Source organism: Nomascus leucogenys, chromosome 4 (assembly GCF_006542625.1).
Source record: "Nomascus leucogenys isolate Asia chromosome 4, Asia_NLE_v1, whole genome shotgun sequence".
Taxonomy (NCBI): Eukaryota; Metazoa; Chordata; class Mammalia; order Primates; family Hylobatidae; genus Nomascus; species Nomascus leucogenys.
The window spans coordinates 90,105,541-90,133,169 of NC_044384.1; the positions used below are offsets into that span (position 1 = coordinate 90,105,541).

At 50.8% G+C, this 27,629-nt stretch overlaps 1 protein-coding gene across 4 annotated transcripts in view; it reads right to left on the reverse strand.

Annotated features, from left to right (window-relative positions):
• Positions 1-27,629, reverse strand: part of SHANK2 (SH3 and multiple ankyrin repeat domains 2) — a 683,630-nt gene that overhangs the window by 212,364 nt on the left and 443,637 nt on the right. For all 4 annotated transcript variants that reach the window (XM_030811436.1, XM_030811433.1, XM_030811432.1 and 1 more), the window contains exon 15: positions 17,814-17,889. In XM_030811436.1, the coding sequence (XP_030667296.1) occupies positions 17,814-17,889 (76 nt within the window). The remainder of the gene's footprint in view (positions 1-17,813; positions 17,890-27,629) is intronic.

Genomic DNA, 27,629 nt, shown 5'->3' on the forward strand with positions numbered 1-27,629 from the left:
GTGACTCATCCAACCCCAGGCACCATCCTTCTTGTGGGGACTCTCAACAGGATGCAGGCGCACCTTGGATTGCGCACCAGCAAGCAAGCAGGCAGGTCCTGCGGCCGAGATACTCCCACACTCTTCCTAGTAAATCACACTCTCCCTGGGCGTGAACCATCCCCGTCAATGCTCAGACCACAGGCCAGTACCCACTTAAAAGGCAACTGGCTCTGGGGTGCTGGTGGCCCAGCTGACAGGTGTCCTGACTTGCAGGAGGACTCAGAGGACACTGGCTGCTCAGGGACGCCTCTGCATCTGTGCCTGGGGTCGCCGGCACCTGCTGGGAGGGTCCTGCCTCTTGAAGCGTGCAGTGACACCGGCTCTGCCAAGTCCCCCGTTCTCTCTCTGCTGCTCAGCGTGGGATCCCTTTTCCCTCGGCAAAGTCTGACGGCGGAAACTCCCTGAATAAACAGCTCCTGCACAGAGATGTTTCTCCGTGGCTCAGGATTCGCACTGGAGGAGTATTCAAAAGTCCAAGCCCATCATCCGATGCTGCCAAATTTCCGCCAGCCTCAGCGGTAACCTTCTCTGTCAAGGTTAAAGGGTCTATCAGATTCCCAGCCCAGAAACTAATTAGATAAAGAGGAAACCTGGGCCCCCTGGGGTATCTCCTCAAAGGCCGAAAGGTACACATCCACCACGTCCACCCCCCCATGCCCGGAAATGGGACCCACCAGCGGCACTGCCTCAGCCACCCTGGACTATAACCATCCAGGCTCTCAGCCGGATCCCTGCTGTACCTCTGCGGGGGAGAGGCCAGCTCATTCTCTTGAAGGGAGACTGAAGGGACGCTGGGGCACACTGAGCTCCCCAGATCACTCACAGCAACCGTCCTGCCCATGCCTTTTGGTTTGGGAGGTGACCCAAGCCCAGTACCTAATGGAGTGACTGGGGTGGGAGCAGGAGGCAGGGGTATCCAGGCTCCACAGAGAAAACCCTTTCTGGATCAACCAGAGCTCTTGGTTTTAGCAATATAAACCACCTCCAGAAATCTTGAACACAGTGGGGTTCTGCACGGGCTTCAGGTCAAAGATGCAGAGGGGCGGACATCACTGGGCTTTATAACAACAGGGTCTGGGCATGCTCGGGGTGAAATCTAAGGGAAACACATCTGGGTGTGGCCTCCACCCAGGCGAGGGGCTGTGGCTTCTCCCTCCAGAGAAACAGGAGTTTGACAACCTGGAGAAGAGTATAAGGCAGCCTAAACCTGCTGGAGGGTGCTTGGTGAGAGGGCCTTTGACCCACAGGCCAGGCTCCAGGACTGATCCAACAGAAACGCACCCTCAAGGGCACCACAAGGCAGGACCAGGGTTGCTGCTGCTACTGCCATTGTCTGAACTGGAAACATCTGAGCCATCTCCAGGGGACACGCTGGGTCCACCCCACCCCCAGATGGTTACTAGGAAGGACACTATCTACACGAACCCAAGGGGGTGGAAGCTGGACACCAACAGAGTGCAGAAACAAACTGCAGGATGGAGTGTGGCGGCGCCCGCTGTGCCCCACAAATACACGAGAGGAGGACACAATGACGTTGCAAAGCCTGGCGGGAGGATCACCAAAGGTCAGGAGTTTGAGACCAGCCTGGCCAACTTGGTGAAACCCTGTCTCAAACAAACAAATAAATAAGGCTGGTGGGCACAGCCAGCCATGCACAGCGGCCCCTTCTGGGAAGTGGGACCAGGAGGATGATACTGACTTTCTATATTTCTGCATTCTTTGAATATCTTGAGATGGTGAAGTGGGCACTGTTGTTTTCTAAAACAGACAATGAAGATGGGAGGGAGAGCGGGAGGAAACAAGGGAGGCAGGTAGGAGGATGTTTCCGGTTTGCCCAAGGCCACACAGAAGGAGGCCTGAAGCCCTTGTCCTCGCAGGTGGGGGAGCATCCTGGTTCCTTTGTTGAACTCACTCTCTCAGGACCCAAGAGCAGCTGTGGATGGAAGAAAATGAAAAGACAAAACACAAGTCCTAAGCACAGGAGGATGACGTGAGGATGGGGAATGACGCTGCTCCTCATGGCACCACGGAGGCATGGGTCAGGTGTTACCCTGAAGGTGAGGAAACCGAGGCCAGGGTTAGGTAACAAGTCTCAGGCAGATCGGCTGGAGAGGGGCAAAGCTGGGACACGGCCGAGAGGGTTGGTGTGACTGCTGAGCTGCATCCCCTGTAAGGCGCCATCTCCCTGATGGCCTCAGTTTCCCTGCTGGTCTCTCCACCAGGCTCACTGCTGGCTCAGGATTTGACAATTACCGCTCCCTCCATTTTTACTGAAAATTTTCTATTTTATTTTTAGAGATGGGATCTTGCTTTGTTGCTCTGGCTGGTCTCAAACTCCTGTGCTCAAGCAATCCTCCCACCTTGGCCTCCTGAAGTGCTGGGATTCCACCATGCCTGGCCACTTCCTCCTTTCTTTTCCTTAGTCCTAACCTTCTTCCTGTCTCTGGCCAGCTCAGCGAGCTCCACTCTGCCGTTTCTGTGTAATTCAGCAACCTGCCATCTTCCCCACCCAATCCGTGCTGCCTTTAACACTTTCCTTCCACCCCGGAACTTGCCGCCTTCTACTGATGGTGCATCTCCGTGTCTGTTAGCTCACTGATACACCGATACATGCTCTCGGAGTTTCCTATGGACATTGTAACAAATTGCCACAAACCAGGTGGTTTAAACAGCGGAAATGGGTTCTCTCACAGTGCCAGAAGCCAGAAGTGCAGTATCAGCATGACCCACTGTGGTGAAATCAAGGCATTGGCAGGGCCACATTCCCTTAGGAGGCCCCAGGGGAGGACCCCTCCTTGCTTCTTGCAGCTTCTGGTGGCTGCGGGCATTCCTTGTCTTGGGGTCCATCTCTCTAATCTCTGCCTCTGTGGTTATGTGGCTTTCTCCTCTTCTATTGTCATGATCTCCTTTTTTTTTTTTTCAGACAGAGTCTCGCTCTGTTGCCCAGGCTGGAGTGCAGCGGCGTGATCCTGGCTCACTGCAACCTCCGCCTCCTGGGTTTAAACGATTCTCATGCCTCAGCCTCCCAAGTAGCTGGGATTACAGGCATGCCACCACCACACCTGGCTAATTTTTGTATTTTTAGTAGAGACAGGCTTTCAACATGTTGGCCAGGCTGGTCTCGAACTTCTGGCCTCAAGTGATCCACCTGCCTCCACCTCCCAAAGTGCTGGGATGACAGGCGTGAGCCACTGCACCTGGCCCTGGATGCAAACTTTTGAATAAATGAATGAAAAGAGAGAGAGAGACCTAGGTCCCTGTCCCTGCTACTCACTCTTCATATCCATGGCTCCTCTCCCAGGGTCTTCACTGTCTCCATCCTCCTACTCAATCATCACCCTTGAAGTGCAAAAAATGGCTCCCAGAGCCTGAAACCATGAATGTTCAAAGGCACACTCCTGGCTGGGCACGGCTCATGCATCCCAGCAGTATGGGAGGCAGAGGTGGGAGGATTGCTTGAGGCCAGGAGTGCAAGACCAGCTTGGGCAACATAGAGAGACCCCATCTCTACACGCACACAAGATTAGCCAGGTGTGGTGGTGCACACCTGTACTGTGGCCCCAGCTACTTGGGAGGCTAAGGTGGGAGGATCACTTGAGCCCAGGAATTCAAGACTGCAATGACCTATGATTGCACCACTGCACTCCAGCCTGGGCAACAGAGTGAAACCCTGTCTCTTAACCCCCTACCCCCACCCCAAAGGCATACTCTCTGGTTTCCTAGGAGAATCTGGTTTGGTATCTCACACTCCCTTCACCCAGGAAGCACAGGCTGTGGAAAGAGTGTAAAGGCGGGAACAGGTAAACCCTTGGCCCCTGTCCATCACTCAGTGTGACTAAGTGAGTGCCTGAGTCACACTCAGGGCCAGGGACAGTGCCCCTGGCCCTGCCCATCCAGTGAGTGTTGTTGGTCCCAGCCCTGCCCTGTCTGACCGGCTGCAGCCCTTCTGATAGGTCACGTGCCTCTCTCTGCCTCAGTGTACCCCTTAGGAAGAAGAAGGGACTCCAGAGATCCTTCAAATGCAAAGGTGAGGATAATTTGGGAAAAGAGGCAGGGCAATTACTTTGTGCATTTTGGCAGTGGGAATGCTGTGCTGCATAAAGGTGAGGCAAAGGACCCCGGGCAACGCCTGACCCCAACACCACCTTAGTCCCTGCCTCGGGTCCCTGACCTCAGTCCAAGCCATTGCCCCAGGTGGTGTGGCCAGAGGACTCCAGTTCCTTAATCCCTGCCTTCCCATCTGACAGTCCCAGAGGCTTGGCAAAAAACTCCCTAAAAAACAAAAAACTGGCAAATGACACCCAGGAAAGAAAAAAGCTCCCAACCTCCAGTCTGGGCCCCCCTCTTCCAATCTGCTTTTGAACTCGCTTTTTCCACCCTCCTATTCTCCTGCCCCCCAGAAAAGAGCTGCCATCTTCCTGGCTCCTCCCCTTCACTCATCTTGAAGGCCTCAGAGCTCCACAGGGCCAACTCCAGGCCAGGGGACCCGGGACACATGGTGCCAGCTGTTATACCAGGCAGTAGGCCACCGAGCCAGCCTCCACCTTGACCTTGGAGTCAGTGGAGTCAGGTTTTAATCAGCACATGCCCTGAAGAGCTAAGCCCTGCTTGTTGGTTGGCAGGGCCTGGGAGTACAGCCTCTAGTCCTGACCCATCCGACCAAGCTCCCTGACAAGGAAAGAGAGAGAAGCAGATTCTAAGCTGGACCTTCCCGAAGACTTGGATGGGCTGCATCTCTTTGTAATCCTAGCATGGGGACAGGTGCCCGGTGCTTCATTCTGTCCTGGAGGGAATGGGGCAGCAGAGCCCTAGGGAGGACAGGGTGCAGTCTCGGCTCCTTAGACTGCCCTGAGCACTTTTCTTGGCACACTCCTTGGCACTGGGGACACAAGTCTCCTTTTCACTGGGGCCATGCTGCCCCTTCCTTTCTGTGAAGTGAATATTTGAGTGCTGACAACGTGCCAAGTACTGCCTATACAGAGGTCTGAGCACACTGCCCAACCTTGGTCCCTTCCCTTACCCCAAGTCACAGATTCAGCCACCCACCCACCCACCCATCCATCCATGCATCCATGGGTCCACCCACACACTCATCCATCCATCCATCTACCCATTCATCCATCCACCTATCCATCCATGCCCCCACCCACCCTCCCATCCACATACCCATCCAGCTCCCCTTCCTTCCTTCCTTTCCATCCATCCATCCATCCATCCACCATCTACCCATCCATCCACCCATCCAGCTCCCCTTCCTTCCTTCCATTCATCCATCCATCCATCCACCCATCCATCCACCCATCCACACACCCATCCAGCTCCCTATCTATCCATCCATCCATCCTTCCTTCCATCTATCCATCATCCGTCTACCCATCCATCCACTCATCCACCCATTCACACACCCATCCAGCCCCCCATCTATCCATCCATCCATCCATCCGTCTATCCATCATCCATCTACCCATCCATCCATTCATCTACCCATCCACCCATCCATCCATCCACCCATCCACCCATCCACACACCCATCCAGCTCCCCATCTATCTTTCCTTCCTTCTTTCCAGCCATCCATCCATCATCTATCTATCCATCCATCTTCTCACCTCTCCCTCCACTCAAATCTCCATTCTCTGAGAGCTGGACATTTGCCAGACCCTGTGCCAGATGCCAGGGAGAAGGAGACAAATCAGTCAGTCCTGGTCCTATCCTGGAGGAGACACAGGTATAGAAGGCACAGGTGCGGGCAGAGAAAAGGCAGCCCTGAGTGGCCCAGGTAATGTTGAGTCAGGGAGGTCTGATTGCTTCTCACTCTAGCTCTCCAAGTCAGGCACCAAAGACTCCCCCTGCTTTCTGGAGGAAGGCCCAGAGCACCAGGCCTTTGGCCAGAGGTGGGGATCAGTGTGAGCCTTTCCAGAGAGCCTGCTGCTTCCCAGACACAGCCTTGGGTACCCCTCCAGAAACAGTCTCCTCATCTGCTCCCTGGAGAGGCACCCCTTGGCCTTGTATGCCACTGGTGGCCCATGCCTGGACCCCAACTAAGAGCACTCCTGCCCATCTTGGGCTGCCCTCTGGATACCCCTGCCCACTCCGGGTCAGGCCCTGGAATCCCAACCCTGCCCAGCCTGTCTCAGGGTTTGCAGTTTTGTCTAAAGCGCATTCATTCATGGTGACCACTGGCCAGTGGTTATGGCAGTTTCAGGCCCAATGTGTAGAATTTTGTATTCAGAAGAGATCTCGGCGATGACATAGGCATTTTACAATGTAGCCATCTTACAAACGGGGAAACTAAGGCTCGTGCAGGAAGGTGATGTCAGAACTGGGACCAGGAACCTTGGCACTTGAACTCTCAGGCCTAGGCCCATCAGGCTTGAAACCCGCTTGCTGGAGCTTCAGATCAGCACGCTTCATTACCCTGTGTAAGATCCCGACTCAGAGCACAAGGTTGGAGCAGGGGTGCAGAGGTGTGGATATTGCCCAGGGATGAGCCGGAGCTGGCTCTTAGGAGCTGCCAGCGCTGACTGTGGGCACCTCTTTCCAGCTTGCTCAGTGACCTCACATTGGCAGCTCGGAATGGGCCATTGTGGGGCGATTTGCACCACTGAAATCAGTAAATGCTACCAATCAAGGTGGATATGAGACAGGGGCACGAGAGGGGCCAGGTACAGTGCGGGAGTGGTGGGGGGGGCGGGGCGGTGTGGAGGCGGAGGTCAGCTTTGGCAGCTGTTGTCAGAACAGCTCCAGAGAGAACATGAGTAACTCTTCTCCTTTGCCTGCTGGAGGAGCTCAGGGATTTTAGGAGACAGGAGATTCCTGCGCAGCTACAGAGCTCCTGAGCTCTGGGGGCCCCTGCCCCATCCAGGTGGGGAGCAAGGCAGGCCTCTGGGAGTGCCCTCAGTGGGCCCCTGCCTGAAGGTGCTGAATCCCAGCCCCCCAGGCCCTCCTCTGCTGCTGCTCCGATGGCCCCACCCACCATCGGTGCCCCCTCCACCATCCACCCACTTGCCACCTGGGAAACGTACTAAACATGGTCTGAGGCTGCTCTGAGCCGGGAGCCTCCCTGTGGCGAGGAACTTAGCTCCCAGCCCCAAAGCAGGGGCCTTGGGTCCAGAACAAAGCAGCCAGACCTTCCTGCCTGGCCCCACAGAAAAGTCCGTCATGAGGGTGTCCACGCTGCTGAGAGCTTGGCTTCCCCGCCCTCCAGCCGGAGTGGTCCTGGGGACCTCTTACCCTAACCCAAAGACCAAGTGCGCCCAGCCCCAATGCAGAACAGTTGCTGAGCTGGGTCCCTCCTTCAGGGCGTGAGGAGGCCTCTCCTCTTCTCTACCCTCAGAATCCATCCAACTGTTTTCAGAGGGTCTGAGAGTACCTCCAGCCAGAAAAACCTACCCTCACCTTGGTCTGGGGCCAAGGTCCAAAGTCCCCAAGTCAGGCACTTGACGTCATAAAACTGCAAGGGGAAGTTGGCCGTGGCCAGGTGGGAGCACACCTAATTTCGCATCACTGAGTACTGGAGAAGAAGGAGTCCAGGCCTGGCCCAGCCAAGCCAGCAGGCTCGGCCATCCCAAGAGGTTCATGACCCACTGTGCACCCAGGACACATAGCAAGTGTCAGCCTTGTGCTCGGCTCTTTGAAATTATATATTTCACAGATGATATCTAAGAAATCTGAATCTCAAAGCTCTGTGACAGAGGCAGAATCACAAATGCTCATTTGCAGATGGCACAGGTGGAGCTGAGAGTGGATGATCTTGTCACGGGGCTGGGCAGGTGGAAAGGCTGGGAGGGAACACGGGCTTGTCTAACTCAGGAGTCTAGGCCCTTTGTGCCTCACTGCCCCCTTTCCTGTCAGAGATCCCCCTCCCCTTTCACGACTCAGCAGGGCCACTTCGCTCCTGGGACCATTTCTCCCCACCACAGTTCTATCACCTGGCCACCTGTGCAACTCACTTCAAGATAAACACACCAGCACTTCAATTTTCAATTTGGATCCTACTACTTGTCCCATAGGTATGCAGGAGAACCTATGCCTATCTTTGCTTATGAACTTCTGGTGGGAGTGGGGCCAGGAGCATGTCTCCAAGCCTCTCTTTTTGGTGTTTGACCTGGAGGAACGTGCGGTCCACCTGAGCTCTGCCATGAGAGCAGTTACGTGCAGAGATCTGCCCATACCTGGCTGGCTGGTTTGTTTCCAAAGAGATCCGGAAACCACTTCTCTCAAGCTTTAGAAGCTTATCCCATTGTTGAAAGGAAAAGCTCTTGGACAGTAACAGTGTGATTGACAAAATAATAACTTACATAGACAGGTTGGAAGTTAAGGACATTTCCCAGAATATGGAGCAAGAGGGCAGAGAAAAAAATCTTGAGAAAGAATAAGTGACAGATGGGGAGAACGTAAATGGTCTAATAGAGGAAATCCAGAAAGGCTGAACTGAAAGAGGAAGCGATGGAATTGTCAAGGAGGTAATAAAATACCTTCTTGAAGTGGAAGCTGCTTCAGTCTGGAGGGGCCTCCAGAGCAGTGAGCTCAATGTGTAAAGGAAGCGCACACTCAGATCCACCATCAAATTTCAGAACATTAAGAAGTAGAAAATATGACATTCCCACAAACTTCTAGGGAGGAAAATAAAGGGTCACTACCTACAGTGGAATGAGAATCAGACAGTGCTATAACTTGTTACTGGCAATTCTCACCTGCCAGGGATAAACGGGAACATTGAATAATGAGAAAAAGATCAATTCAGAACTGGGACCAGAACCCCTGGACACCTGAACTTCCAGGCCTAGGACCATCACTAAGAAGATAAAACAGTCCTGAATGAGTACAAACCTAACATCAGAACTTCAAAATACATGAAGCAAAATCTGAGAGAACTGAAAAGAAAAAATAGACAAACACAATAATATCGGAGAATTTCAGCATTCCTCTCTCAAAAATTGACAACAGAGGACAAGTCAGCAAGGCCCTAAGCCATGAGTAGAGACGGGATGGCGATGAAGCAATGGCTCGAGAGTTTTGAAACTAGAGTTCTACAACCTGGAGAACATTTGATAACTAGGGAATTTCCAGACAGGGAGGTTACATTCCAGATACCTTTTGTTGAAGTTAAGGATGTATCCTGACAGAACAAGGGCAAAGACAAGAAGCAACTCACGTATCCACTAGCTCAGTGAAGTGAAGTTGCAGGATGATCATTGTGTACTGAGAACTGGAATTCAAATTGGAGCAGAATGTCAGAGGACTCCAACAAGAAGAGGACAGATTCCAGTGATACATCAGAAAAAGAATGATATTTTAGTGGTATGCTCAAGAAGCCATAATTTTTCTCCCACGAGAAAAAAAATGGCAGTCAGAAACTCCAGGAAAAACAAAATCTTCATGTGAAAATCATGATTCTAATATTAAGCTGAAATGTAGAATTACTCTGAACCACTGAGAGAGTGGAAAAAACACTCATTGGGTTGTGATACTATTAGTACCCTTCTTCTTATAGGTCTGTAAAGAGGAATTGGAATCCTAACCCATTTGTATTATCATCATAATGTAATGCTTTCCATGTGTGTTTTTTTTGTTTTTCTTTTGGTCTGCTTTGTTGTCTATGCTGGTCTTGAATGCCTGAGTTAAAGCGACTCTCCTGCCTTGGCCCCCCAAAGTGCTGAGGTTACAGGTGTGAACCACTGTGCTCACCCTCCACTGTTTTTTTAACTTCTGATTCCAACTTGGAGACAAAACTTAGAACCCATAAATATAAATAAATGTAAATATAAATATACCAAAGGGTCGAGTGATATTGTCTAAAATGTATTAAACAAGAGAGAGAAGTTTGAGAATGTTATTTAAAGGTAATCCATTAGCATACTGGCAAGAACTATTCAAAATTGGAGGTGAGGGTCAAACTATGAAAGCCTCATTTTTTCCAGCAATGTGTCAAGGATGTTTCACATTTTAAAATTAAGAAATATGGGAGTAATCAATCCCAACATGATGATGTTGGGAAGGTACCCACCAGAAGAATGAAGCAGACATAATTTAAAAACTGTTTTTTCTGCCAAGTGGGGCTGTGTGGATGAGGCTGGGTCAGAGTGGGCAGACAATAATTTATTTCTACTCTTAGCCCTATCTCTGTAGTTTAATTAATTACTTTCATTATATGCATGCAGTACTTGGATGAAAATTTATGAAGGAAGGAAAAATGTGAAACTGAGAGTTCACTGAGAGTGGATGAGGGGAGGGGTCCCTGGGGCAGCTGGACTGTGGGGTGCTAAGGGGAACAGAGAACATGGACAAGAGCCAAGGGGCCGGCCCAGGGAAACAGCAGGAGGACAAGGAGGAGACAGGACTCCTTGACCCTTGTGAGGGACTAAAGGAGGAAGGGAGGGAGAAAGGCAAGGGAGAATGAGGAAGGGGACACTCAGTTCCCCCGTTTAGGCACTGGGAGGGCTGTCCATCACAATACAGACCACAGAGAAGTCATTTCTCCCGGGAGAAATTTCTCCCGGGAGAAATGACTCACCCAAATGGAGACTTGGCCCCGGCCACCATCTTTACCATGCTGGGAGAGCATGAAAGAAGAGGTGTGCCATCGTTGTTGTGATGCCTTCCTTTGCCCATGCCCAGAAAAATACCTCTCTGTTTCAAAAAACTACAAAAGCACTATATACTTGCAAAAATAAAAATAAAAATATGGGCCAGGTGCGGTGGCTCACGCCTGTAACCCCAGCACTTTGGGAGGCCGAGGCTGGTGGATCACCTGAGGTCAGGAGTTTGAGACCAGCCAGGCCAACATGGTGAAACCCCGTCTCTACTAAAAATACAAAATAATTAGCCAGGCATGGTGGCACATGCCTGTAATTCCAGCTACTCAGGAGGTTGAGGCAGGAGAGTCACATGAACCAGGGAGGCAGAGGTCGCAGTAAGCTGAGATCACGCCATTGCACTCCAGCTTGGGCAACAGAGCGAGACTCTGTCTCAAAAATAAATAAATAAATAAATAAATAAATAGCAAAAAAATAAAAATACAGAAATGTATGAAATAAACAGTGAAATAATCTCTTGCCCTGCCCCAAACTATGCCTTAAAGAAGCCGCCATGGGGGCTTCCATATTAACTGCGAGGCCCAGCCTTCAGTTGAGAGTAAGGAAAAAATGGGGTGTGCTTCCTTCTGTGTCCAGACAGTAAACATGCTCAGGGATAAAGACTTCTTTTCAAGTCTAAGAAATAATAAAAAATATGTAAAAATACAAAATAATGGCGGAGGAAGAATGGGGGAAATCAATGTTTCTTGCCATTCAGTTCTTACAACCTACACACTGAGGCAGTCTTCTAGAGCGCAGAGTTAGGGTTTCAAAGGAAAGCCAGCTACCCACACACACTGCTCACAACTCAGCACCCCTCTGGATTTATATAGCACATGCCTCTTAGGAGCTACAAGTACTAAACATATTTTCTCATTCATCCTTAACACGAACACAACTGGAGATACAGAATGAGTTGGAAGCAGCTCTACTTTGCAAACAACAGGAACTGAAGACTCAGGGAGGGGAGGCGAGCTACCCAAGGTTGCACAGTGACTTAGCTGGAAAGCCAGAGAAAAAACTTAGGACCAGTGATTTCTCAGGGTCTTTAGAAGGCTTCAGATAACATGCATATATGCTTCTATTTGCAGGGTCCTTCTCTAGAAAGATCCTCAGGAACCCAGCAACAGAGATTCTCTCTAGGGAGAAGAACTTGGGGACTAGAAGGCAAAGATGGGAGACCTACTCTTCACACTCTATCAATTTCCTGCATATCTTGAATTTTTAAACCAGGTATATATATTTCTTATTACTGATTTAGAAAAGATAAAAATTGGGCTGTGAGGCTCGAAAGCCATGAAAATAGGGAGCTGTGGACAGTAGATATTAAATGGTGAACAGGCATACTTTGCCATCCTTCTAATTCACTAAGAGAAAACTGGTTTTCTCTAAGGGAGAACAAAAAACAGATGCTCAGCACCTTCTTAAACCCTTTCCTTGAGTGGCATTAATGACATGTTCCTTTTGAGCAGATCTTGCTGCCAATAAGGATGTGCCTCTGGGAGCTCCTCCTGGCAAAAAACAAGAGAAGGTGAGAGCTAAGTCCTCCGTGCTCTTCCTCACCTCCATGTCCATGCCCCTACCCAATCTAACTTCATCCTACACCTCAGTTCCCTCCATCTCTCTACCCCACCTCCTCCACCAGCCCCAACCACCGTTGTTGCTTGGCCTGGATAATGGCAATGGGCTCCTCACTGGTCTCCATCCATCCTGCCAGCTGCTTTCCTCCAGAAAAGTGATTCAGATGATGTCGCTTCTGCCTAACGCCCTCCAATACCTCCATTGCAAGTGTGAGAAGACCCAACACCTTTCATGAAGCACGAGGTCTTTCTCTGACATTACTGCCTCTACTCTCTGCTAGGCCATGGCTATTCCTGCAGTGTCGAATCTTCTCATCACCCCAGTGCTTCTGCACTTGCTGAACCTTCTCTTGAGGGGTGATTCCTCCTCAATCTTTGTGTTTCAACTCAAAAGTCACTTCTTCAGGGAGACGCTTCCTCCCTGGCATCCCTACATAAAGGTGGCATGACCCAACCTCCCAGGACTCTATGACAGCACTCGTCTGCTTCATAGCATTAACTACAAAGTGAGATCCTCTGCTTCATTTATTAAATTTATTGTGTACCTTTACTAATTAGACTGTAATCTACTTGAAGTCAAAGAACATGCTTGTCTTGTTTATCTCTATATCCTCAGCTCCTAGAATTGGCAGGTCTTGATAAATATTAGTTAAACAGGTGGACAGATGAATGCAGTGGTTGGGTGGATGGATGATGTATGAGTGGATGGGTGGATGGATGGGTAGGTAGATGGATGGACGGGAGAGTGAACAGATGAATGGGTGGATGGATGGATGAAGAGATACGTATGGATGGAAGGATTCATAGATGGATGGATGAATGGATAGATGGATGGGTGGACAGATGGACAGGTGGACAGGTGACTGGGTGGATGGATCAGTGATAGAAAGATAAACGGCTGAGTGGATGGCGGGAAGGATGGATGTATAAATGGAGTCTGTTCAGCCTAAAGTGAGACCCCCCTGAGTTCTCCCCCATCCCACCAGGTAGACTTCTCCTGGGTATCCCATGATGAGGCTGGAGATTTGGTTAAAGACGAGCAGGAACTTAGGACTCCCATTCCCTGAGTGGAGACATGTTTTTAAAAATGACATTGAAATATCTGTAAAGTCCCAAGTAGAAATGGCCCTTAGGGCCTCTGCTGTTTGACCTTAATTAATGTGGCCATTTCTAGATCCTTCTCTCACTGTTTTCTGGGTGAGTGGAGGGGAATCCCAGGGAGGGAATTGGCTGGAACAGCTGAACATGTTCCCTAATGAACTGGTGTGTTTTAACATTAGGCTCTCCAGCTCTGAGACTCTGAGCAGTTTTTGACATAAGAGGAGGTGGGAAGGGGAGAAACCTCCTGACTGATTCAGAAAACGTCTCCATTGAGTCTCACCTCCCATGGCATTTTCTCTCATTACACTTGCATCGGCAGTGGGGTGGCCTCAGCCCTGCACTGTCTGCCCAGATTGTGACCCCACAGCCTATTGTGGATAATTGGCCCATGGGGCTGGCACTGCACCCAGTTTTCTGCTGCTCATTAGTCTACTTGCAACATGAATGCCGACAAGGGTTTGTGAGCTACAGGCTGTTCTGCACCCATGCCCTGGCGACCATGGCCTCCAGATGCTCCTCCTGCTCCATTGGAGAAGCTGGCAGTCAGCCTCTCACTCCACACCCACTCCAGAGTTATGCCATTCTAGGGTCACAGGGGTGCACAAGACCTACTCATCTCTGTCCACAAGCTCCCATGCTGCCTGCCCTCCTTCCATGCTGCCTGCCCTCCTTCCATGCCACCTGCTCTCCTTCCACACTGCCCGCTCTCTGCCTGCACTGCCCACTCTTCATCCGTGCTGCCCACCCTCTGTCAGCACTGCCTGTCCCCCTGTCCACCCTGTCATGCTGATAGGTTCACAGTCTGGTCGAGGCCAGTTCTGCTGGTCCTGAGCAGGGTGGGCTCCCTCAGGCTAACCCTGCACCTGTTATAAACCAGCTCAGACGGTCAGGGATTAACAAAGGTAATACCATCATCCTGAATACGTCAGGATTCCACTCATCTGAGGTTCTTAGAGTCATCAAATTCATAGAGACAGAAAGTAGACAGGTGCGGGCCAGAGTCTGAGGGAGGTGGAGCGGGAAGTTTGCATTAATGCAGAGTTCCAACTTTGCAAGATGAAAGACTTCTGGAGCTGGACGGTGGTGTTGGTTGCACAACACAGTGAATGTCTTAGTACCACTAAACTAGTGATTCACTTAAAAACGGTCAGAATAGGAAAGTTTATGCTATGTGTATTTTACCACAATAAGAAAAAATGGGGGGCGGGGAAGGAATGAAGTACTGGTGCGTGTCACTGTGTGGATGCACTTTGAAAATATGATGCAGAGTGGAAGAAGCCAGACACAAAAGACCACGTAGTGGCTGATTCCATCTATGTGCATCTATCCCAACAATGCTTTGGGAGGTGCTGACTCTGTCACCACAAGAAACACTGGCCCTCCTCCTCGTCAGTTTCCTTCAACTCGGGCTGGCTTTGGGCAGTACCATCCTCATCGTGGGAGTGCAGGGCCAGAGTGCCAGGGTTCTACTGCCCACAGATCAGGCCTCATACTCAGGCTCAGATGCTCATTAATTTGGCCTTCCTTTCTGTCCATCAGTGTCTCTCTAGCAGGTGGAATGTAACACCTGCGTTACCAGGTCACTGAGAGGCTCAGCTATGAACAGGGCTGTGCTCCATGCAGGGTGGGTGGCACATGGGAGTAGTGGATAAGCAGTGCTGTTGTGACTCTTGTTTCTTTCAATGAAACACAGGGTCACACAAGGCCCACAGCTTGTCTGATCCCTCACCATGGGAGCGCTGGAGCTGACTCCTAACTCTGGTCAAGGCTGAAGCTTTTTCACCATTTGCTTAGAAGCTACCAGTTGACCCCAGTGTGGTCTGCATGTTCCTCCTCTCTGAGGTGAGGTCCCAGGACCTGGCAGAACAGGTGTTCAGTACACATGTAAAACAAAAGCCCTTGACTGGACACCAAAACAGGGATGCAGAGTTGGTGGGGATCTTGGAGGTCATCCAGTCCAATCTTCTGTGACATTCTGGCAAGAGAATCCCCAGCCCTGCTTGGCTCCTTCTAGTATGGGGAGCTCACTACCTCCTGAGGCAGCCTGAACAGCCACAATAGTTCTGCAAGTCTTCTCTTGGCTGAACTCCAGCCCGTGTCCCTGGTGCTTTCTGGCCCTGCTGTTAGCCATGTGTCACACCTTTGCTACAAGACCCTAGCCAGCTTGGCCCACAGATGTCTCTCTTCCCAGGCAGGTCCTTCCTCTGCTCCTCTGTAGGGAGCCTCAGGCACTATGTATCATTGTGCAGACTCTGCTTGCTATCACAGATCCTATCACAGTGTGATAGGCCCACTGACTATGACCACCTGCCCAGGGTCCACTTCCACAGGCAGCCTTCTTCTGCTGCTGCAGAAACGATTCATCTGGCTCAAATAAAGGCTCATCAGGAGAAGCTGGGCTCAGCCCCTGACCTGCCTTTAGGGCTGTGTTTGTGGCCAGGCCATGGATCACACCTGGGCTTCAAGGTCAAAAAGTGGGCAAGTGTAGCAAGACCTGGAAAGTCTGTGACATACCCTGGAGGGGTCCCGGCTCCTCTCCTGGCCATGGCATTCCTTTTACAGCACACCTCATTTACAAGAGAAGCGGTTGGGACAGCTCAGCATTATAACTGAGTCCAATGAGCAATTCTGCTCCTAAGTGCACACACATACTTGCATGCAAATATCAACAGCAATCAATACCATTCACAACAGCCAAAAGGTGGAAACATCCTGTGCTCACCGACTGACGAAGGGATGAGCAAAATGTGGTCCATCCATACAATGAAACATTGTTCAACCCTAAAAAAAGGAAGAAAATCCAGACACGCTACAACATGAATGAACCTTGAAGATGTTATGCTCAGTGAAAGAAGCCTGTCACAGAAAGATGAATACTTCGGGATTCCACTCATCTGAGGTTCCTAGAGTCATCACATTCATAGAGATAGAAAGTAGACAGGTTGGGAGCTGGAGTCTGAGGGAGGTAGAGTGGGGAGTTTGCATTAATGCAGACAGAGTTCCAACTTTGCAAGACAGAGTTCCAACTTTGCAAGACAAAAGAACTCTGGAGCTGGATGCTGGTGTTGGCTACACAACACTGTGAATGTTCTTATACCACTAAACTAGTGATTCACTCACATATGGTCAGAATAGGAAACTTCATATTACATGTATTTTACCACAATAAGAAAAAATTGGGGGCGGGGAAGGAATGAAGTACTGGTGTGTGCCACCATGTGGATAGACTTTGAAAACATGATGCAGCATGGAAGAGGCCAGACATGAAAGATCACGTAGCGGCTGATTCCATCTACGCGCAGCACTGAGGCAGGCAGAGCCCAGAGACAGAAGCAGGTGGGTGGGTGCGAGGGGCAATGGGAGTGGGAGTGACTGCTAATGGGTGACAAAATGTTTTGGAAGCAGATAGTGGTGATGGTTGCCTAATATCGTAAATGTACTAACTGCCACCTTATTGTACACTTTAAAATGGTAAGTTTCAGGTTATGTACATTTTACCTCAATCAGAACAGACAAACAAAAACAAATCAATCAGCCAACCCAGGTTAGATCCCTCCACAGGCAGGTAAGAGTCGAGGATAGGGGTCTGGGCTGCTCATCACAGATATCCTGGAGGTCGGGGAAGAACCCAGGGTAGGGATTCTGGACCCTCCCACCTCTGGAGGAGATGGGTGTGGTCAGCTTCTGAGAAGGGGCTCCTCAGCCAGCAGGGCTGGGCGCAGGACCCTCACGTCCCCGGGGCCTGCACCTCCTTCTCTTTTCTACCTCACACGCTGGCCCTTGTTGAGCTTCAACATCCAGGAAGAACCCTCTATCTGGGGTTCCCCACATGGAGGGGCCTTTCCCCACACCTGGGGCCAGCAGGACACCCCCCAGCCTCAACCTCCCCACAGAGACCCAAGGACGTCCCCACAGCTGGTGCCACACAGGTGTGGTTTCTGCAGAAAAATCCAACCATGTGCCTGTGCCAGTCACATTGTCAAAGATGCAGGGCTCTTTCCACACATCAGATGAACTCAAATCTACTGTGCTTAGAAGATCTGGCTACCTGGTGGCTCACCCGCCTCCTTCCTTCACAGCCATTCCACCTAAGCAGAAGTGGCAGGAATGGATGAGAACCTGAGGACCGCAGAGGAGGCAGAAACCCAGACCTGAGGCATCCAAAATACTCCCCTGGGGGATGCTGCTGCCCCAATACTGCCTCGAGGCTCCTGTGGCCCACTGCCGTCATCCTTGACATTTGAATGCTTTCGCGAAAACAATGCCAGCCAGCCCTCTCCCTGGGGCCACCACACAGGTGTGCTCTGGCTGGACACAAACCGAAGGTGGCACCAAGTACACCTCTCAGACAGGGGCTCCAGGAGACAGTGGCTTCCACAGTCCTAGCCCAGTAACACACAGCGGGAGGCAGACACGAGGGGCCTGAAAGCTGCATGCAAGGTCGTCCATCACATTTGCAGCACAGACGAGCAGCTTTGACCAGAGGGTCCTGGAAGAGAAAGCAGCGCGTCTTACCTGGAAGTGTCGAAGCTGTCATAGGAGCCCACGGTGTAGTGCCTGAAAAGCTTCTTGCTGCGGTCAGCACGGGTTTCTGTACAGAGAGGGAAGAGAAACACCATTCAGAAAAGTCATGGTCCCCAAACGCCGAACCCACAGCACACGAGGCTGGTGGGACCTCTCACCAGCTCCCCAAAATGTGAGATGCACTGTCCTGGGGAAGAGTCCGGAGGAAAATGAGGCCTGGTTCTGGGGCCCAACTTTGCGAAATTTGGGGAATGCATGTGCACCCCAGTGCTGACTACTGAAGAGTTAGGAGCACCACTCCCTAAGGGAGGCAGAGTCCCACGGGCCTCAGCTCACAGAGGAGGCAGGAGGAAGCAGCCTGCAAAGACGAGAGGGCCAGGCCAGCTCAGGCCACAACAGGGCAGCCCACTCAGCTCATGGAATCCACTAGAACAGCATTCTGCAGTGGTGCTGCTGAGCCTTCCAGCAAAACTGAAAACCTGCAGACAACTGCCTTTCGGGAAGGAAAGAACATTTATTGTCATTTTCCTGATTATAGTTCCTTTCTCCTAAAAAAAAAAAAAAAAAAAAAAAAAAAAAGCACCAAACCCACATGATTAACATTTCTAATTAAGTCCTCTGCTTGCTCCCCTTACTCAGCAGATTGAGACATAAATTTCATGGGAAATGATACGAGCGATGTAATTAGATTTAATGGATAGCTCAGTGCTGGAGGGAGAAAAACACACGCACACACACAACAAAAAGACATAAAACATAGCAGCTCACGAGTTCCTGTTTACTTTCCTCCCAGACAGGATTTCCTGCACGATCTCCTACCTAAGCCCTGCAAAACATCCAAAGAACTTATGCAACTGACTTCAGGAAAATGGCCCAAAGTTTAATCTAAACTCTGTAAACAACCTTCTCTGTTGTTAGCCTCCTCTATCCCAAATTCTGAGGTGAAAGCATTTTTTTTCCCACTCAAACCCCAAAATGCACATTTGCAGTTCAAAAGTAAAGTAAGGGAATTGAGAAAGGTCTCCACACCTTTCATGTGCCCAGAGTCAGCCAGCTGTTCACCAAAAGCACATGTTCCAAGAACCCTTTCCCTTTTCCAGCAGTGTGGTGTTGCCCTTGAGGGCAGGAAAGGAGGCAGGTGTTGAGCCCAGGACTACATTTCCCAGCCTCCCTTGTACCCAGATGTGGCCACATGACTAGTTCTCACCACTGAGGTGTGAGCACAAGCAGGGTAGGAAGGGTCCCTTCCAAGCTTAGGCTTTTTAGAAGCCAGTGTGCTCTACCAACTCTCTCTTCCTGCTTCTGCCGGCTCAATGCTCAGGCCTCTGAGACCCTAGGGTCAACAGCTGGGTCTTTGTGCCCTGGATTCTTATGTAAGCAAGAGTTGCATTTCTACCACATTAGGCTGCAGCCTTGGATTAATTTGACACAGCGGCTAATGCTGCCTTAGCAGTGCCCTGCCTGTGCAGGGCGGACGGGTCCTCCACATGGAAGCTCCCAGCTATCTCCACCCCTTCCACACTGCTCTCCACAAACCCCTGAGGCTCCTACAAAACACAACAGGACTCCCCAAACAGCCACATCATCACCATCTCCATCATCATCACTGACACTTATTGAACACTTACTGTGTACCAGGCCCTGCTATAAAGTGTCGCCTGAGTATTCAATAGTTTAACTGCCATGACCACCCAGGGAGTGGGGCACACTCCACTCCGCAGGCCCCTCCAGTGCAGCCAGGGGCACCCTCTGCCCTCCACTCCATTGAATGCCACTCCTCAAAGCCTTGCTCAGGGCTGTGGGAGCCCTCCTTGTACAACCAAAAAGACGCATTGCACGATTACCAGATAAAAACACAGTATACACCATCAGATTGGTCAGAGTGCACAGGGCCCTCACCAAGCCAGCACTGGTCCAGCCAAGCTGCACACACCTCCCCTGTGCTTGGCATCTGCAACAAATATGCCCAGGTGCAGGAGGACACCTGTGCCCCCTTCCTCCCTAGCATCCAGCATCTTGCACAGGTCCAATTCCAATCACCATTTATGAAGTCCGCCTGGCAGCCAGGCCTGCGCCTCGCCTGCAGGGATTAGAAGAATTCAGCAGGGCAGGCTCAGGATCCCGGGGATGGGGCGAAGGAGGAGCCCCAGGGTGCTGAGCCTCCACAGGCTGGATGAGGGGCCCAGCATGTGGGTAGCTGTGAGGTGGGAGCACACGGTCAGGCAATCCCTGTGACATTTATGTTGGGCCATGCATGTGCAGGGACAAGTGAGACTTGCACCTTTCCCTAGGGTTAAGTAGAGTAGCTCACAATGCCAATGAAGGGCCACAGGGACTGGCTGTTAATTGCTATTATTACTCTTAATTGCCTCTGCTCCTTACACCCCCATGTGGCAGCTCTGTGCTGGTTGTCTAGGGAACTGCTGGATGCTACCAGCTGATTGGTGCAGGATCCTGGCTGAGATCAGAGGCCAGGGGCCAGAAGCAGAGAGGAGTGTGTAGTGGAATGTGTGCGTGTGTGTATGCGTGTGTGTGTACGTGCGCGTGTGTGTATACGTGTGTGTGTTTACCAGAAGAAAAGACTATTTCAGTAAAGGAACCATTTCTAGGCTAGGTAAGGTAGCCAGTGTGTCCCAGACTGGAGTTTCATGGACTAACAAAACTTTAAACAAAGAGAAGAAGGGTGGAGGCTGACACAATGTTCACCAAGTTTTACATTTGGCTCAGTAAGGATATTAAGAACAGTAAATTCCCCTCTGCTATCAAAATTGTAAGAAAAAGGAACCTTTTTTTTTTTTTTTTTTTTGAGATGGAGTCTCACTCTGTCACCCAGGCTGGAGTGCAGTGGCGCGATCTTGGCTCACTGTAAGCTCCATCTTCCAGGTTCATGCCATTCTCGTGCCTCAGCCTCCTGAGTAGCTAGGACTACAGGTGCGTGCCACCATGTCCAGCTAATTTTTATATATATTTTTTTCGTAGAGACGTGGTTTCACCGCGTTAGCCAAGATGGTCTCGATCTCCTGACCTCGTGATCCACCTGCCTCGGCCTCCCAAAGTGCTGGGATTACAGATGTGAGCCACTGCACCTGGCCAGAAAAAGGAGCCTTTAAAAGGACATTATCTCTGACTGCTTCATGCAAGAATCCCGCTGCACAGGGCTTCCCTGTCTCCTGGTTCCCAGAAACAGTTATACTTGGGCTCTGGGATATGGCCCTAAGGGACAGGAAAGGGATCCTAAGGGACAAGATCATTATCACCATCATCACTATCACCATCATCACTATCACCACCATCACCATCACTACTCCCATCATCATCACCACCACCATCCATCATCACCAGCATCACCACCATTGCCACCATCATCACCACCATCTTCTTCACCATCATCACCAACATCATCACCATAATTACTGCCATCATCACCACCATCATCATCATCAGCATCACCATTACCATCATCATTACAACCACCACCGTCGTCTTCATTATTACCACCACCATCACCACCATCTTTTTCACCATCATCACCATCATCACCATAATTACTGCCGTCATCACCATCATCATCACCACTATCATCATCAGCATCACCATTACCATCATTACCACCACCACCATCTTCACTGTGATTACCAACATCATCACCACCATCTTCTTCACCATCACCAACATCATCACCATAATTACTGCCATCATCACCATCATCATCACCACTATCATCATCACCATTACCATCATCATTACCACCACCGCCATCTTCTTCACCATCATTACCAACATCACCACCATCTTCTTCACCACCATCACCACCATTACCACCATCATCACCATCATCTTCTTCACCATCATCACCAACATCATCACCATCATAATTACTGCCATCACCACCACCATCATCACCACTATCATCATAATCATCATCACCATTACCATTACCATCATTATTACCATCACCATCATCACCAACACCATCACCACCAACATCATCGCCACCATCATCACCATCATCACAATCACCATCATCACCATCACCACCAACACCATCACCATCATCACCATCATCACAATCACCATCATCACCATCACCATCATCACCAACACCACCACCATCATCACCGCCATCATCACCATCTTCTTCACCATCATCACCATCATCACCAACACCATCACCACCAACATCATCGCCACCATCATCACCATCATCACCAACACCACCATCATCACCGCCATCATCACCATCTTCTTCACCATCATCACCATCATCACCAACACCATCACCACCATCATCGCCACCATCATCACCATCACCACAATCACCATCATCATAATCACCATCATCACCATCACCACCAACATCACCACCATCATCACCATCATCATCACCATCTTCTTCACCATCATCACCATCATCATCAACACCATCACCACCAACATCATCACCACCATCATCATCACTGTCATCACCACTAATCATCACCACCCCCATCACCATCATCAGCACCACCATCATCTTCTTCACCACCATCATCATCACTACTGTCATCACCACCATCATCAACCACTATGACCACCACAATCATCTTCTTCACCATCATCATCATTGCCATTATCGCTGTAATCATTATCATCATCACTGCAGCAGAAGACATATTTACGTACTGTCAAGTGTAGAATGCTCTGCTAAATTATCTCATTTCATTAAAAGTAAGTCTTTACCCTTATTTGGTCCTCACACAATATCCCAAAGTAAGCAGATTTCTTGTCCCTGGTTTACAGAAGTAGCAGAGTGCAATGATAAGGGATGTGGGCTCCGAGGCCAGGCTGGCTCGATTCAGAGCCCAGCTCTGCCACTTACTGGCTGCAAGTCCTCATCATTTCATCTTTAAAAGGATGATGATAGTAACAGTTCCTCCTTAACGGGGAAGGATTGAGGAATCAATACGTGTAAGGCACTGGAACGGTGCATGGCATGTTGAAAGTGCTATGTAATGTTAACTAATGCTGTCGTGGTCATACATTAGATTAGAAACCTCTGGTTCCCAAGGTGGCCTCTCAAGGTCACGGAGTCCATGAGCAGCAGCGTGGGCCTCGACCCCAGATTTGTGCCTCCACAACCAGTGCTGACAGCAACCAACGGCCATAGTTGGTGATCCACTCACCAGGGGCCACATGTATTCTAGGTGTGTGTGCTTCACCTGTCTGAGCTCAGTAACGTTGCTGTGTCTGGTTTACAGGTGAGGAGGGGGAGGCTCAGAGAGTTTGAGCGAGTCACCCAGCCAGGACGTGGCAGAGCCCATTGCAGTGCAGCCTCCGGGGGTAGTACCCATACGGGGCTCCTGGGAAGCGGCATCTCCTGAGCGACCCATGTAAATCCAGGTAGCCTTCTTAACTCTGCCACGTCCTGTGGAGGTGCCCTCAGCAGCCTTGGTTTCTGACCTGGAAAGAGTGGGGTGGGCTAGACGGCCCTTGGGACCCTTGCCCCCAGTGTTACAGTGCATACCTCATGGCACGTCCAGGCTTGGCCCCTGGGACTTGCTGTGCACTGTGCTGAGAGGCAGGGGCTGCTGGGCTGCCCCTTCCCAAAGGCTCCCTGGATCTCACTGGTGAAAAAGTGGGTCACAAATAAAACACCCTGAGGCAGACGAGGGTAGGGGCAGGAAGTCAGGGGCCACACCAGCCTCCCTGTGCACCAGTGACAACAAAGGATGCTGGCTGTTTCCTGCTGCTGAGAGGTCAGCTTCCCAGGTGCCAGGGCCGGAGGTCAATTCTGCCTCAGAGCCGACCACACCTTTGGCTGCGCATGCACCTGCTCACCAGGCTGGCTACATCCTCCCTGTCTTCTGTGGGACCAGCCCTTTCTCGCTCCAGCCATGTGGTCAGGTGAGGCCACCCTGCCCCCTCCCCACCTGACTGCCCAGCCCTGGGCTCCTGCAGTTGCCATGGGAGCCCGGCTGGAATGTCCCTTTGATCCCAGTGAGTGACGGGCTCAGGGGAGGGGCCTGGGACCCCAGCGGGGACAATGCCATCCTACTCCTACTGCTGGGATTCCCACGCCTCAGGTCACAGAGGGAGGCCAGCTTCCTGAGGGGGATGCCCACGTGCAGGATGGCACAGGGCTCGGGAGGAAGGAGGGCAGGAACAGAGACAGAGAGACCCAGAGAGACGGGCGACTGCCCTAGAGACACAGCCAGAAACCCCGGACAAAGCCATGCCTGGCTTCTCACTTGTACAAACCAAATGCATATCCTTGGTGGTATAAGAAAACTTGGCTTTCTGTTGTTTACAATGGAAAGAGCTAGGAATGATGCAGTAATGCATTTAATAATTGTGTTGCTGCACCACGTGGCTAAGAAACTGTCGTGGCCGCATAGCTTCCCTGGCGACACAGCCGCTTCCCTTCACCATGGGAAGGTCCTGATGAGGCTGCCCCTCACGAGGCCAAGGAGCCCACCTGGCACACAGGGGTGAACATATGGGTGTGGTCTAGGGATCCTGCTGGACTCTTCTGGGCCCCGTCATTAGCAGTAAGTGACCCAAGGCCCACTCAAGGCCAGGTGGCCTTTTTCTGAGATGTTCTGTAGTCTGACTGCTGAGGAAGGTGATCTTGGCTTCCTTTTAGAGATGTGATGGAAGGACACGGGCTACGGCCACCATTCAAAGCACAGGGAGGGAGCGGGTCCAGCGATGAAGCCAGCTCACGGCGGAAGGCAGAACCAAGTTCAAGGTCTGGGGCAGGGAGAGATCGGCACAAAAGACCTTGATGCCAGGAGTCCCCGGATTGTGGCTTGCGGTGGTCACTGAGGCTACTAATCAAATACTTCTGGCTCTCCACCAGGGGGCATGTGGTCAGATACTACTTCTTGGCTCTCCTGTGGTTGAGTAGGCTCTTGAAATTAATTTTGGCCAGTGAATTTTGAGAGGAAGTGAACTATGTTATTTTCTGGCTGAAGGTTTTAATTCCAAATGCAAGACCCCCACCCACCAGCATTGTCTTTTTGCCCTTGGGCATGGCCACCAAAACATTTGAGAAGCTGGTGGTTCTATTAGTCTGGGTCCTCAAGTCACCCCCTGTTGATGTATGATGGGCATAAGGCGTGAATGAGAAAGAAACCTTTGTTGTTCCAAACCAGAGATTGGGGAATTTATTATTTTTTATTTTTTAAGGCTAGTCAGGTGAAGCAGTGGGAATGGAGAAGGAACAAACAAAATCTGTAACTGGTTGTGATCAATGAGTTGTAAACACTGCTGCACTCAGAGCAGCCAAGGGGAATGCTTGTTACTGCAGTTTCATGTAGGGCAAGCTGACTGATACACACCTCCATGGCCCTCTTAGTCCTGTGGGCCAGTACATTCTAGGCAGAGATGGGTTTCTGTCACCAGCAACCAAAATTGTCCTAGCAAGTATAGGAGGGAAGACCAGACAAAATCAAGGCAAAGGCTCAGTTTGGCCTCCTCTGAGAGAATGGCTGTACCTTCTAGGAGAAAAGGAAAAAACCACCTACTAGACAATGGAAATGGATCCCATTAAGCATGGCCAGAATATGGCATAGCAGCATGCACTTTATGTCTCAGAGGAGACCCCTCCACCTGTGATAAAGGAGGCAGAGAAGCCAACCATCCAAGAGGGAAGTATTGACTTGTCTGCTTCCTTAACCATGGAGAAACTTCTTGACGTCAAAACCAAATTTCCAACCAGGCCTTCCTCCCGGTTAGCCCTGGGATCAGTGCATCATATTGCAGGGGCTCAGCAATGTTTGTAGTGCTCCACACACACGGAGGACAGCAGTTACTACCACTCTAGTCTGAACCACCATGATCTTGCACCTGGACTGTTGCATTAGCCTCCTGCCTCCTTGCTTCCATGCTTGCCCTTCCCTTTACTGATCCACATTCTATAGAGCCAATAGAATGAGCTTTTAAAAAATGCAAATCAGGTGATTTTTCAACTCTGCTGCTTAACATTTTCCAACAGCTTCTCAATGCAACCAGAGTCATGTTCAAGCTGCCTTCTATGGCACAAGCCAGACACCACGTGGCCCTGCCTCCTCCCTCCTCCCTGGCTCATCTCCCACCACTCTCCCCTCCTCGGTCCCCCCAGCCGTGTTAGCCTCCTCTTTGTCTCTTGAACAGGTTGAGCTTATTCACGCCTCAGGGCCTTTGTGCGTGCTTAACTCTGCCTGGAACATTCCTTCCCCAGCTCACATTTCACTGCAATGCTAGCTCTCCAGATCCGACAACACAGCCTGGTGCATAGCGGGCACTCAGTAACTCTGGAGAAAGTGAGCGAATGGGTCAAAGCCACACGCCCTTAGATCCTTTGCTCCATTCCACGTTGGCCATGTCATCTCCTTGGTCTGAATGTGGCAAGTTGGAGATACAGGAAGCTGGATGATTACAGCTCCTGCTGGGGACTGCCGAGGCAGGGGACACAGCCCTGGCTGGGATGATGGCTGGCTGTGACCTCCTCACTTTGCCTCTCTGGGCCTTCCCCTTCTCAGTTGTGAAGTAGGCCGGTGGGACTAAACAGCTTCTTAGGCTCTTGAACTTGTCAACCTGACACATCCCTCTGGGTGTAAGGCGACTCACCCCATGTCCCAGGAAAGGGCCATCGGCCCAGGCACCCCACGCATGCAGCATTTGAGCATGCAGGGACTGAAAGCTGTTTTCTGAGTATGGCCTAGAAAAATCTACACTGAAAGAGGGGGAAAAAAAAAAGGCCAAACCTAGAAATCCCATTTCATATACCTTTTGGGACTCACGAGAGGCAGTGACAGATTGCATGACAAGCTTCAGACTGTCAGCATTTAAAATAGCCCGTTAAGCAGAGCCGCTGGAAAGAGGATGCTGTATAGCTTGGCAAGGAAGCCAAGATGGGGCATCCGGGGAGATTCCAATGGCTTCTGATCCTGGGCTCTGACTGTTTCTGGAAAAGGAAATAAGAGGATTTTTCTCAAAGAAATTTACTAAGACACTGAAAGGTCAAAAGCTAATCTTTAAGGATGAGTTGGGAGGAGGTGGGCTATGGAACTAAGAGATAGAAGGTGGGGCAGGTGTGGTGGCTCACGCCTGTAATCCCAGCACTTTGGGAGGCTGAGATGGGTGGATCACCTGAGGTCAGGAGTTCAAGACCAGCCTGGCCAACATGGCAAAAACCCATCTCTACTAAAAATATAAAATTTAGCTGGGTGTGGTGGTAGGCACCTGCAATCTCAGCTACTTGGGAGGCTGAGGCAGGAGAATCGCCTGAACCCGGGAGGCGGAGGTTGCAGTGGGCCGAGATCGCGCCATTGTACTTCAGCCTGGGTGACAGAGTGAAAACTCCATCTCCAAAAAAAAAAAAAAAGAGAGAGAGAGAGAGAGAGAGAGAGATAGAAGGTGAGAGGTGAGGACAGGGTCCTGTGAGCATGCTGACCTCTTTACACTCCAGCCACATTCCATGGGCAGTGGTCCCCTCTGTTCATGAGACACACATGGACAGACAGGGGCAGGAAGGATACACAACAGTCCATCTTTAGACAAGACAAGCTCGAGCTTAAATCTCTCCCTAGCTACACAACCCCAGGCAGCAAACCACCTCCCTCCAAGCCTCAGTTTTCTGAACTGTGCCCTGGGCCAAGAGCAGAGTTTCAGGGCTGCGGTGAGGACAAGATGAATGCACACTTCTAAATAAATCCTTTCCCCAGCATCCGGCCTGGGGAAGCTGTCGAGTCACATTGGCTACTGTTGTCTGTCCAGGAATCCAGCCTGGACATTCTGGTCTACAGGTCTCTCTGAAAACATCCCCCTGCCCTTTGCAGACAGGAA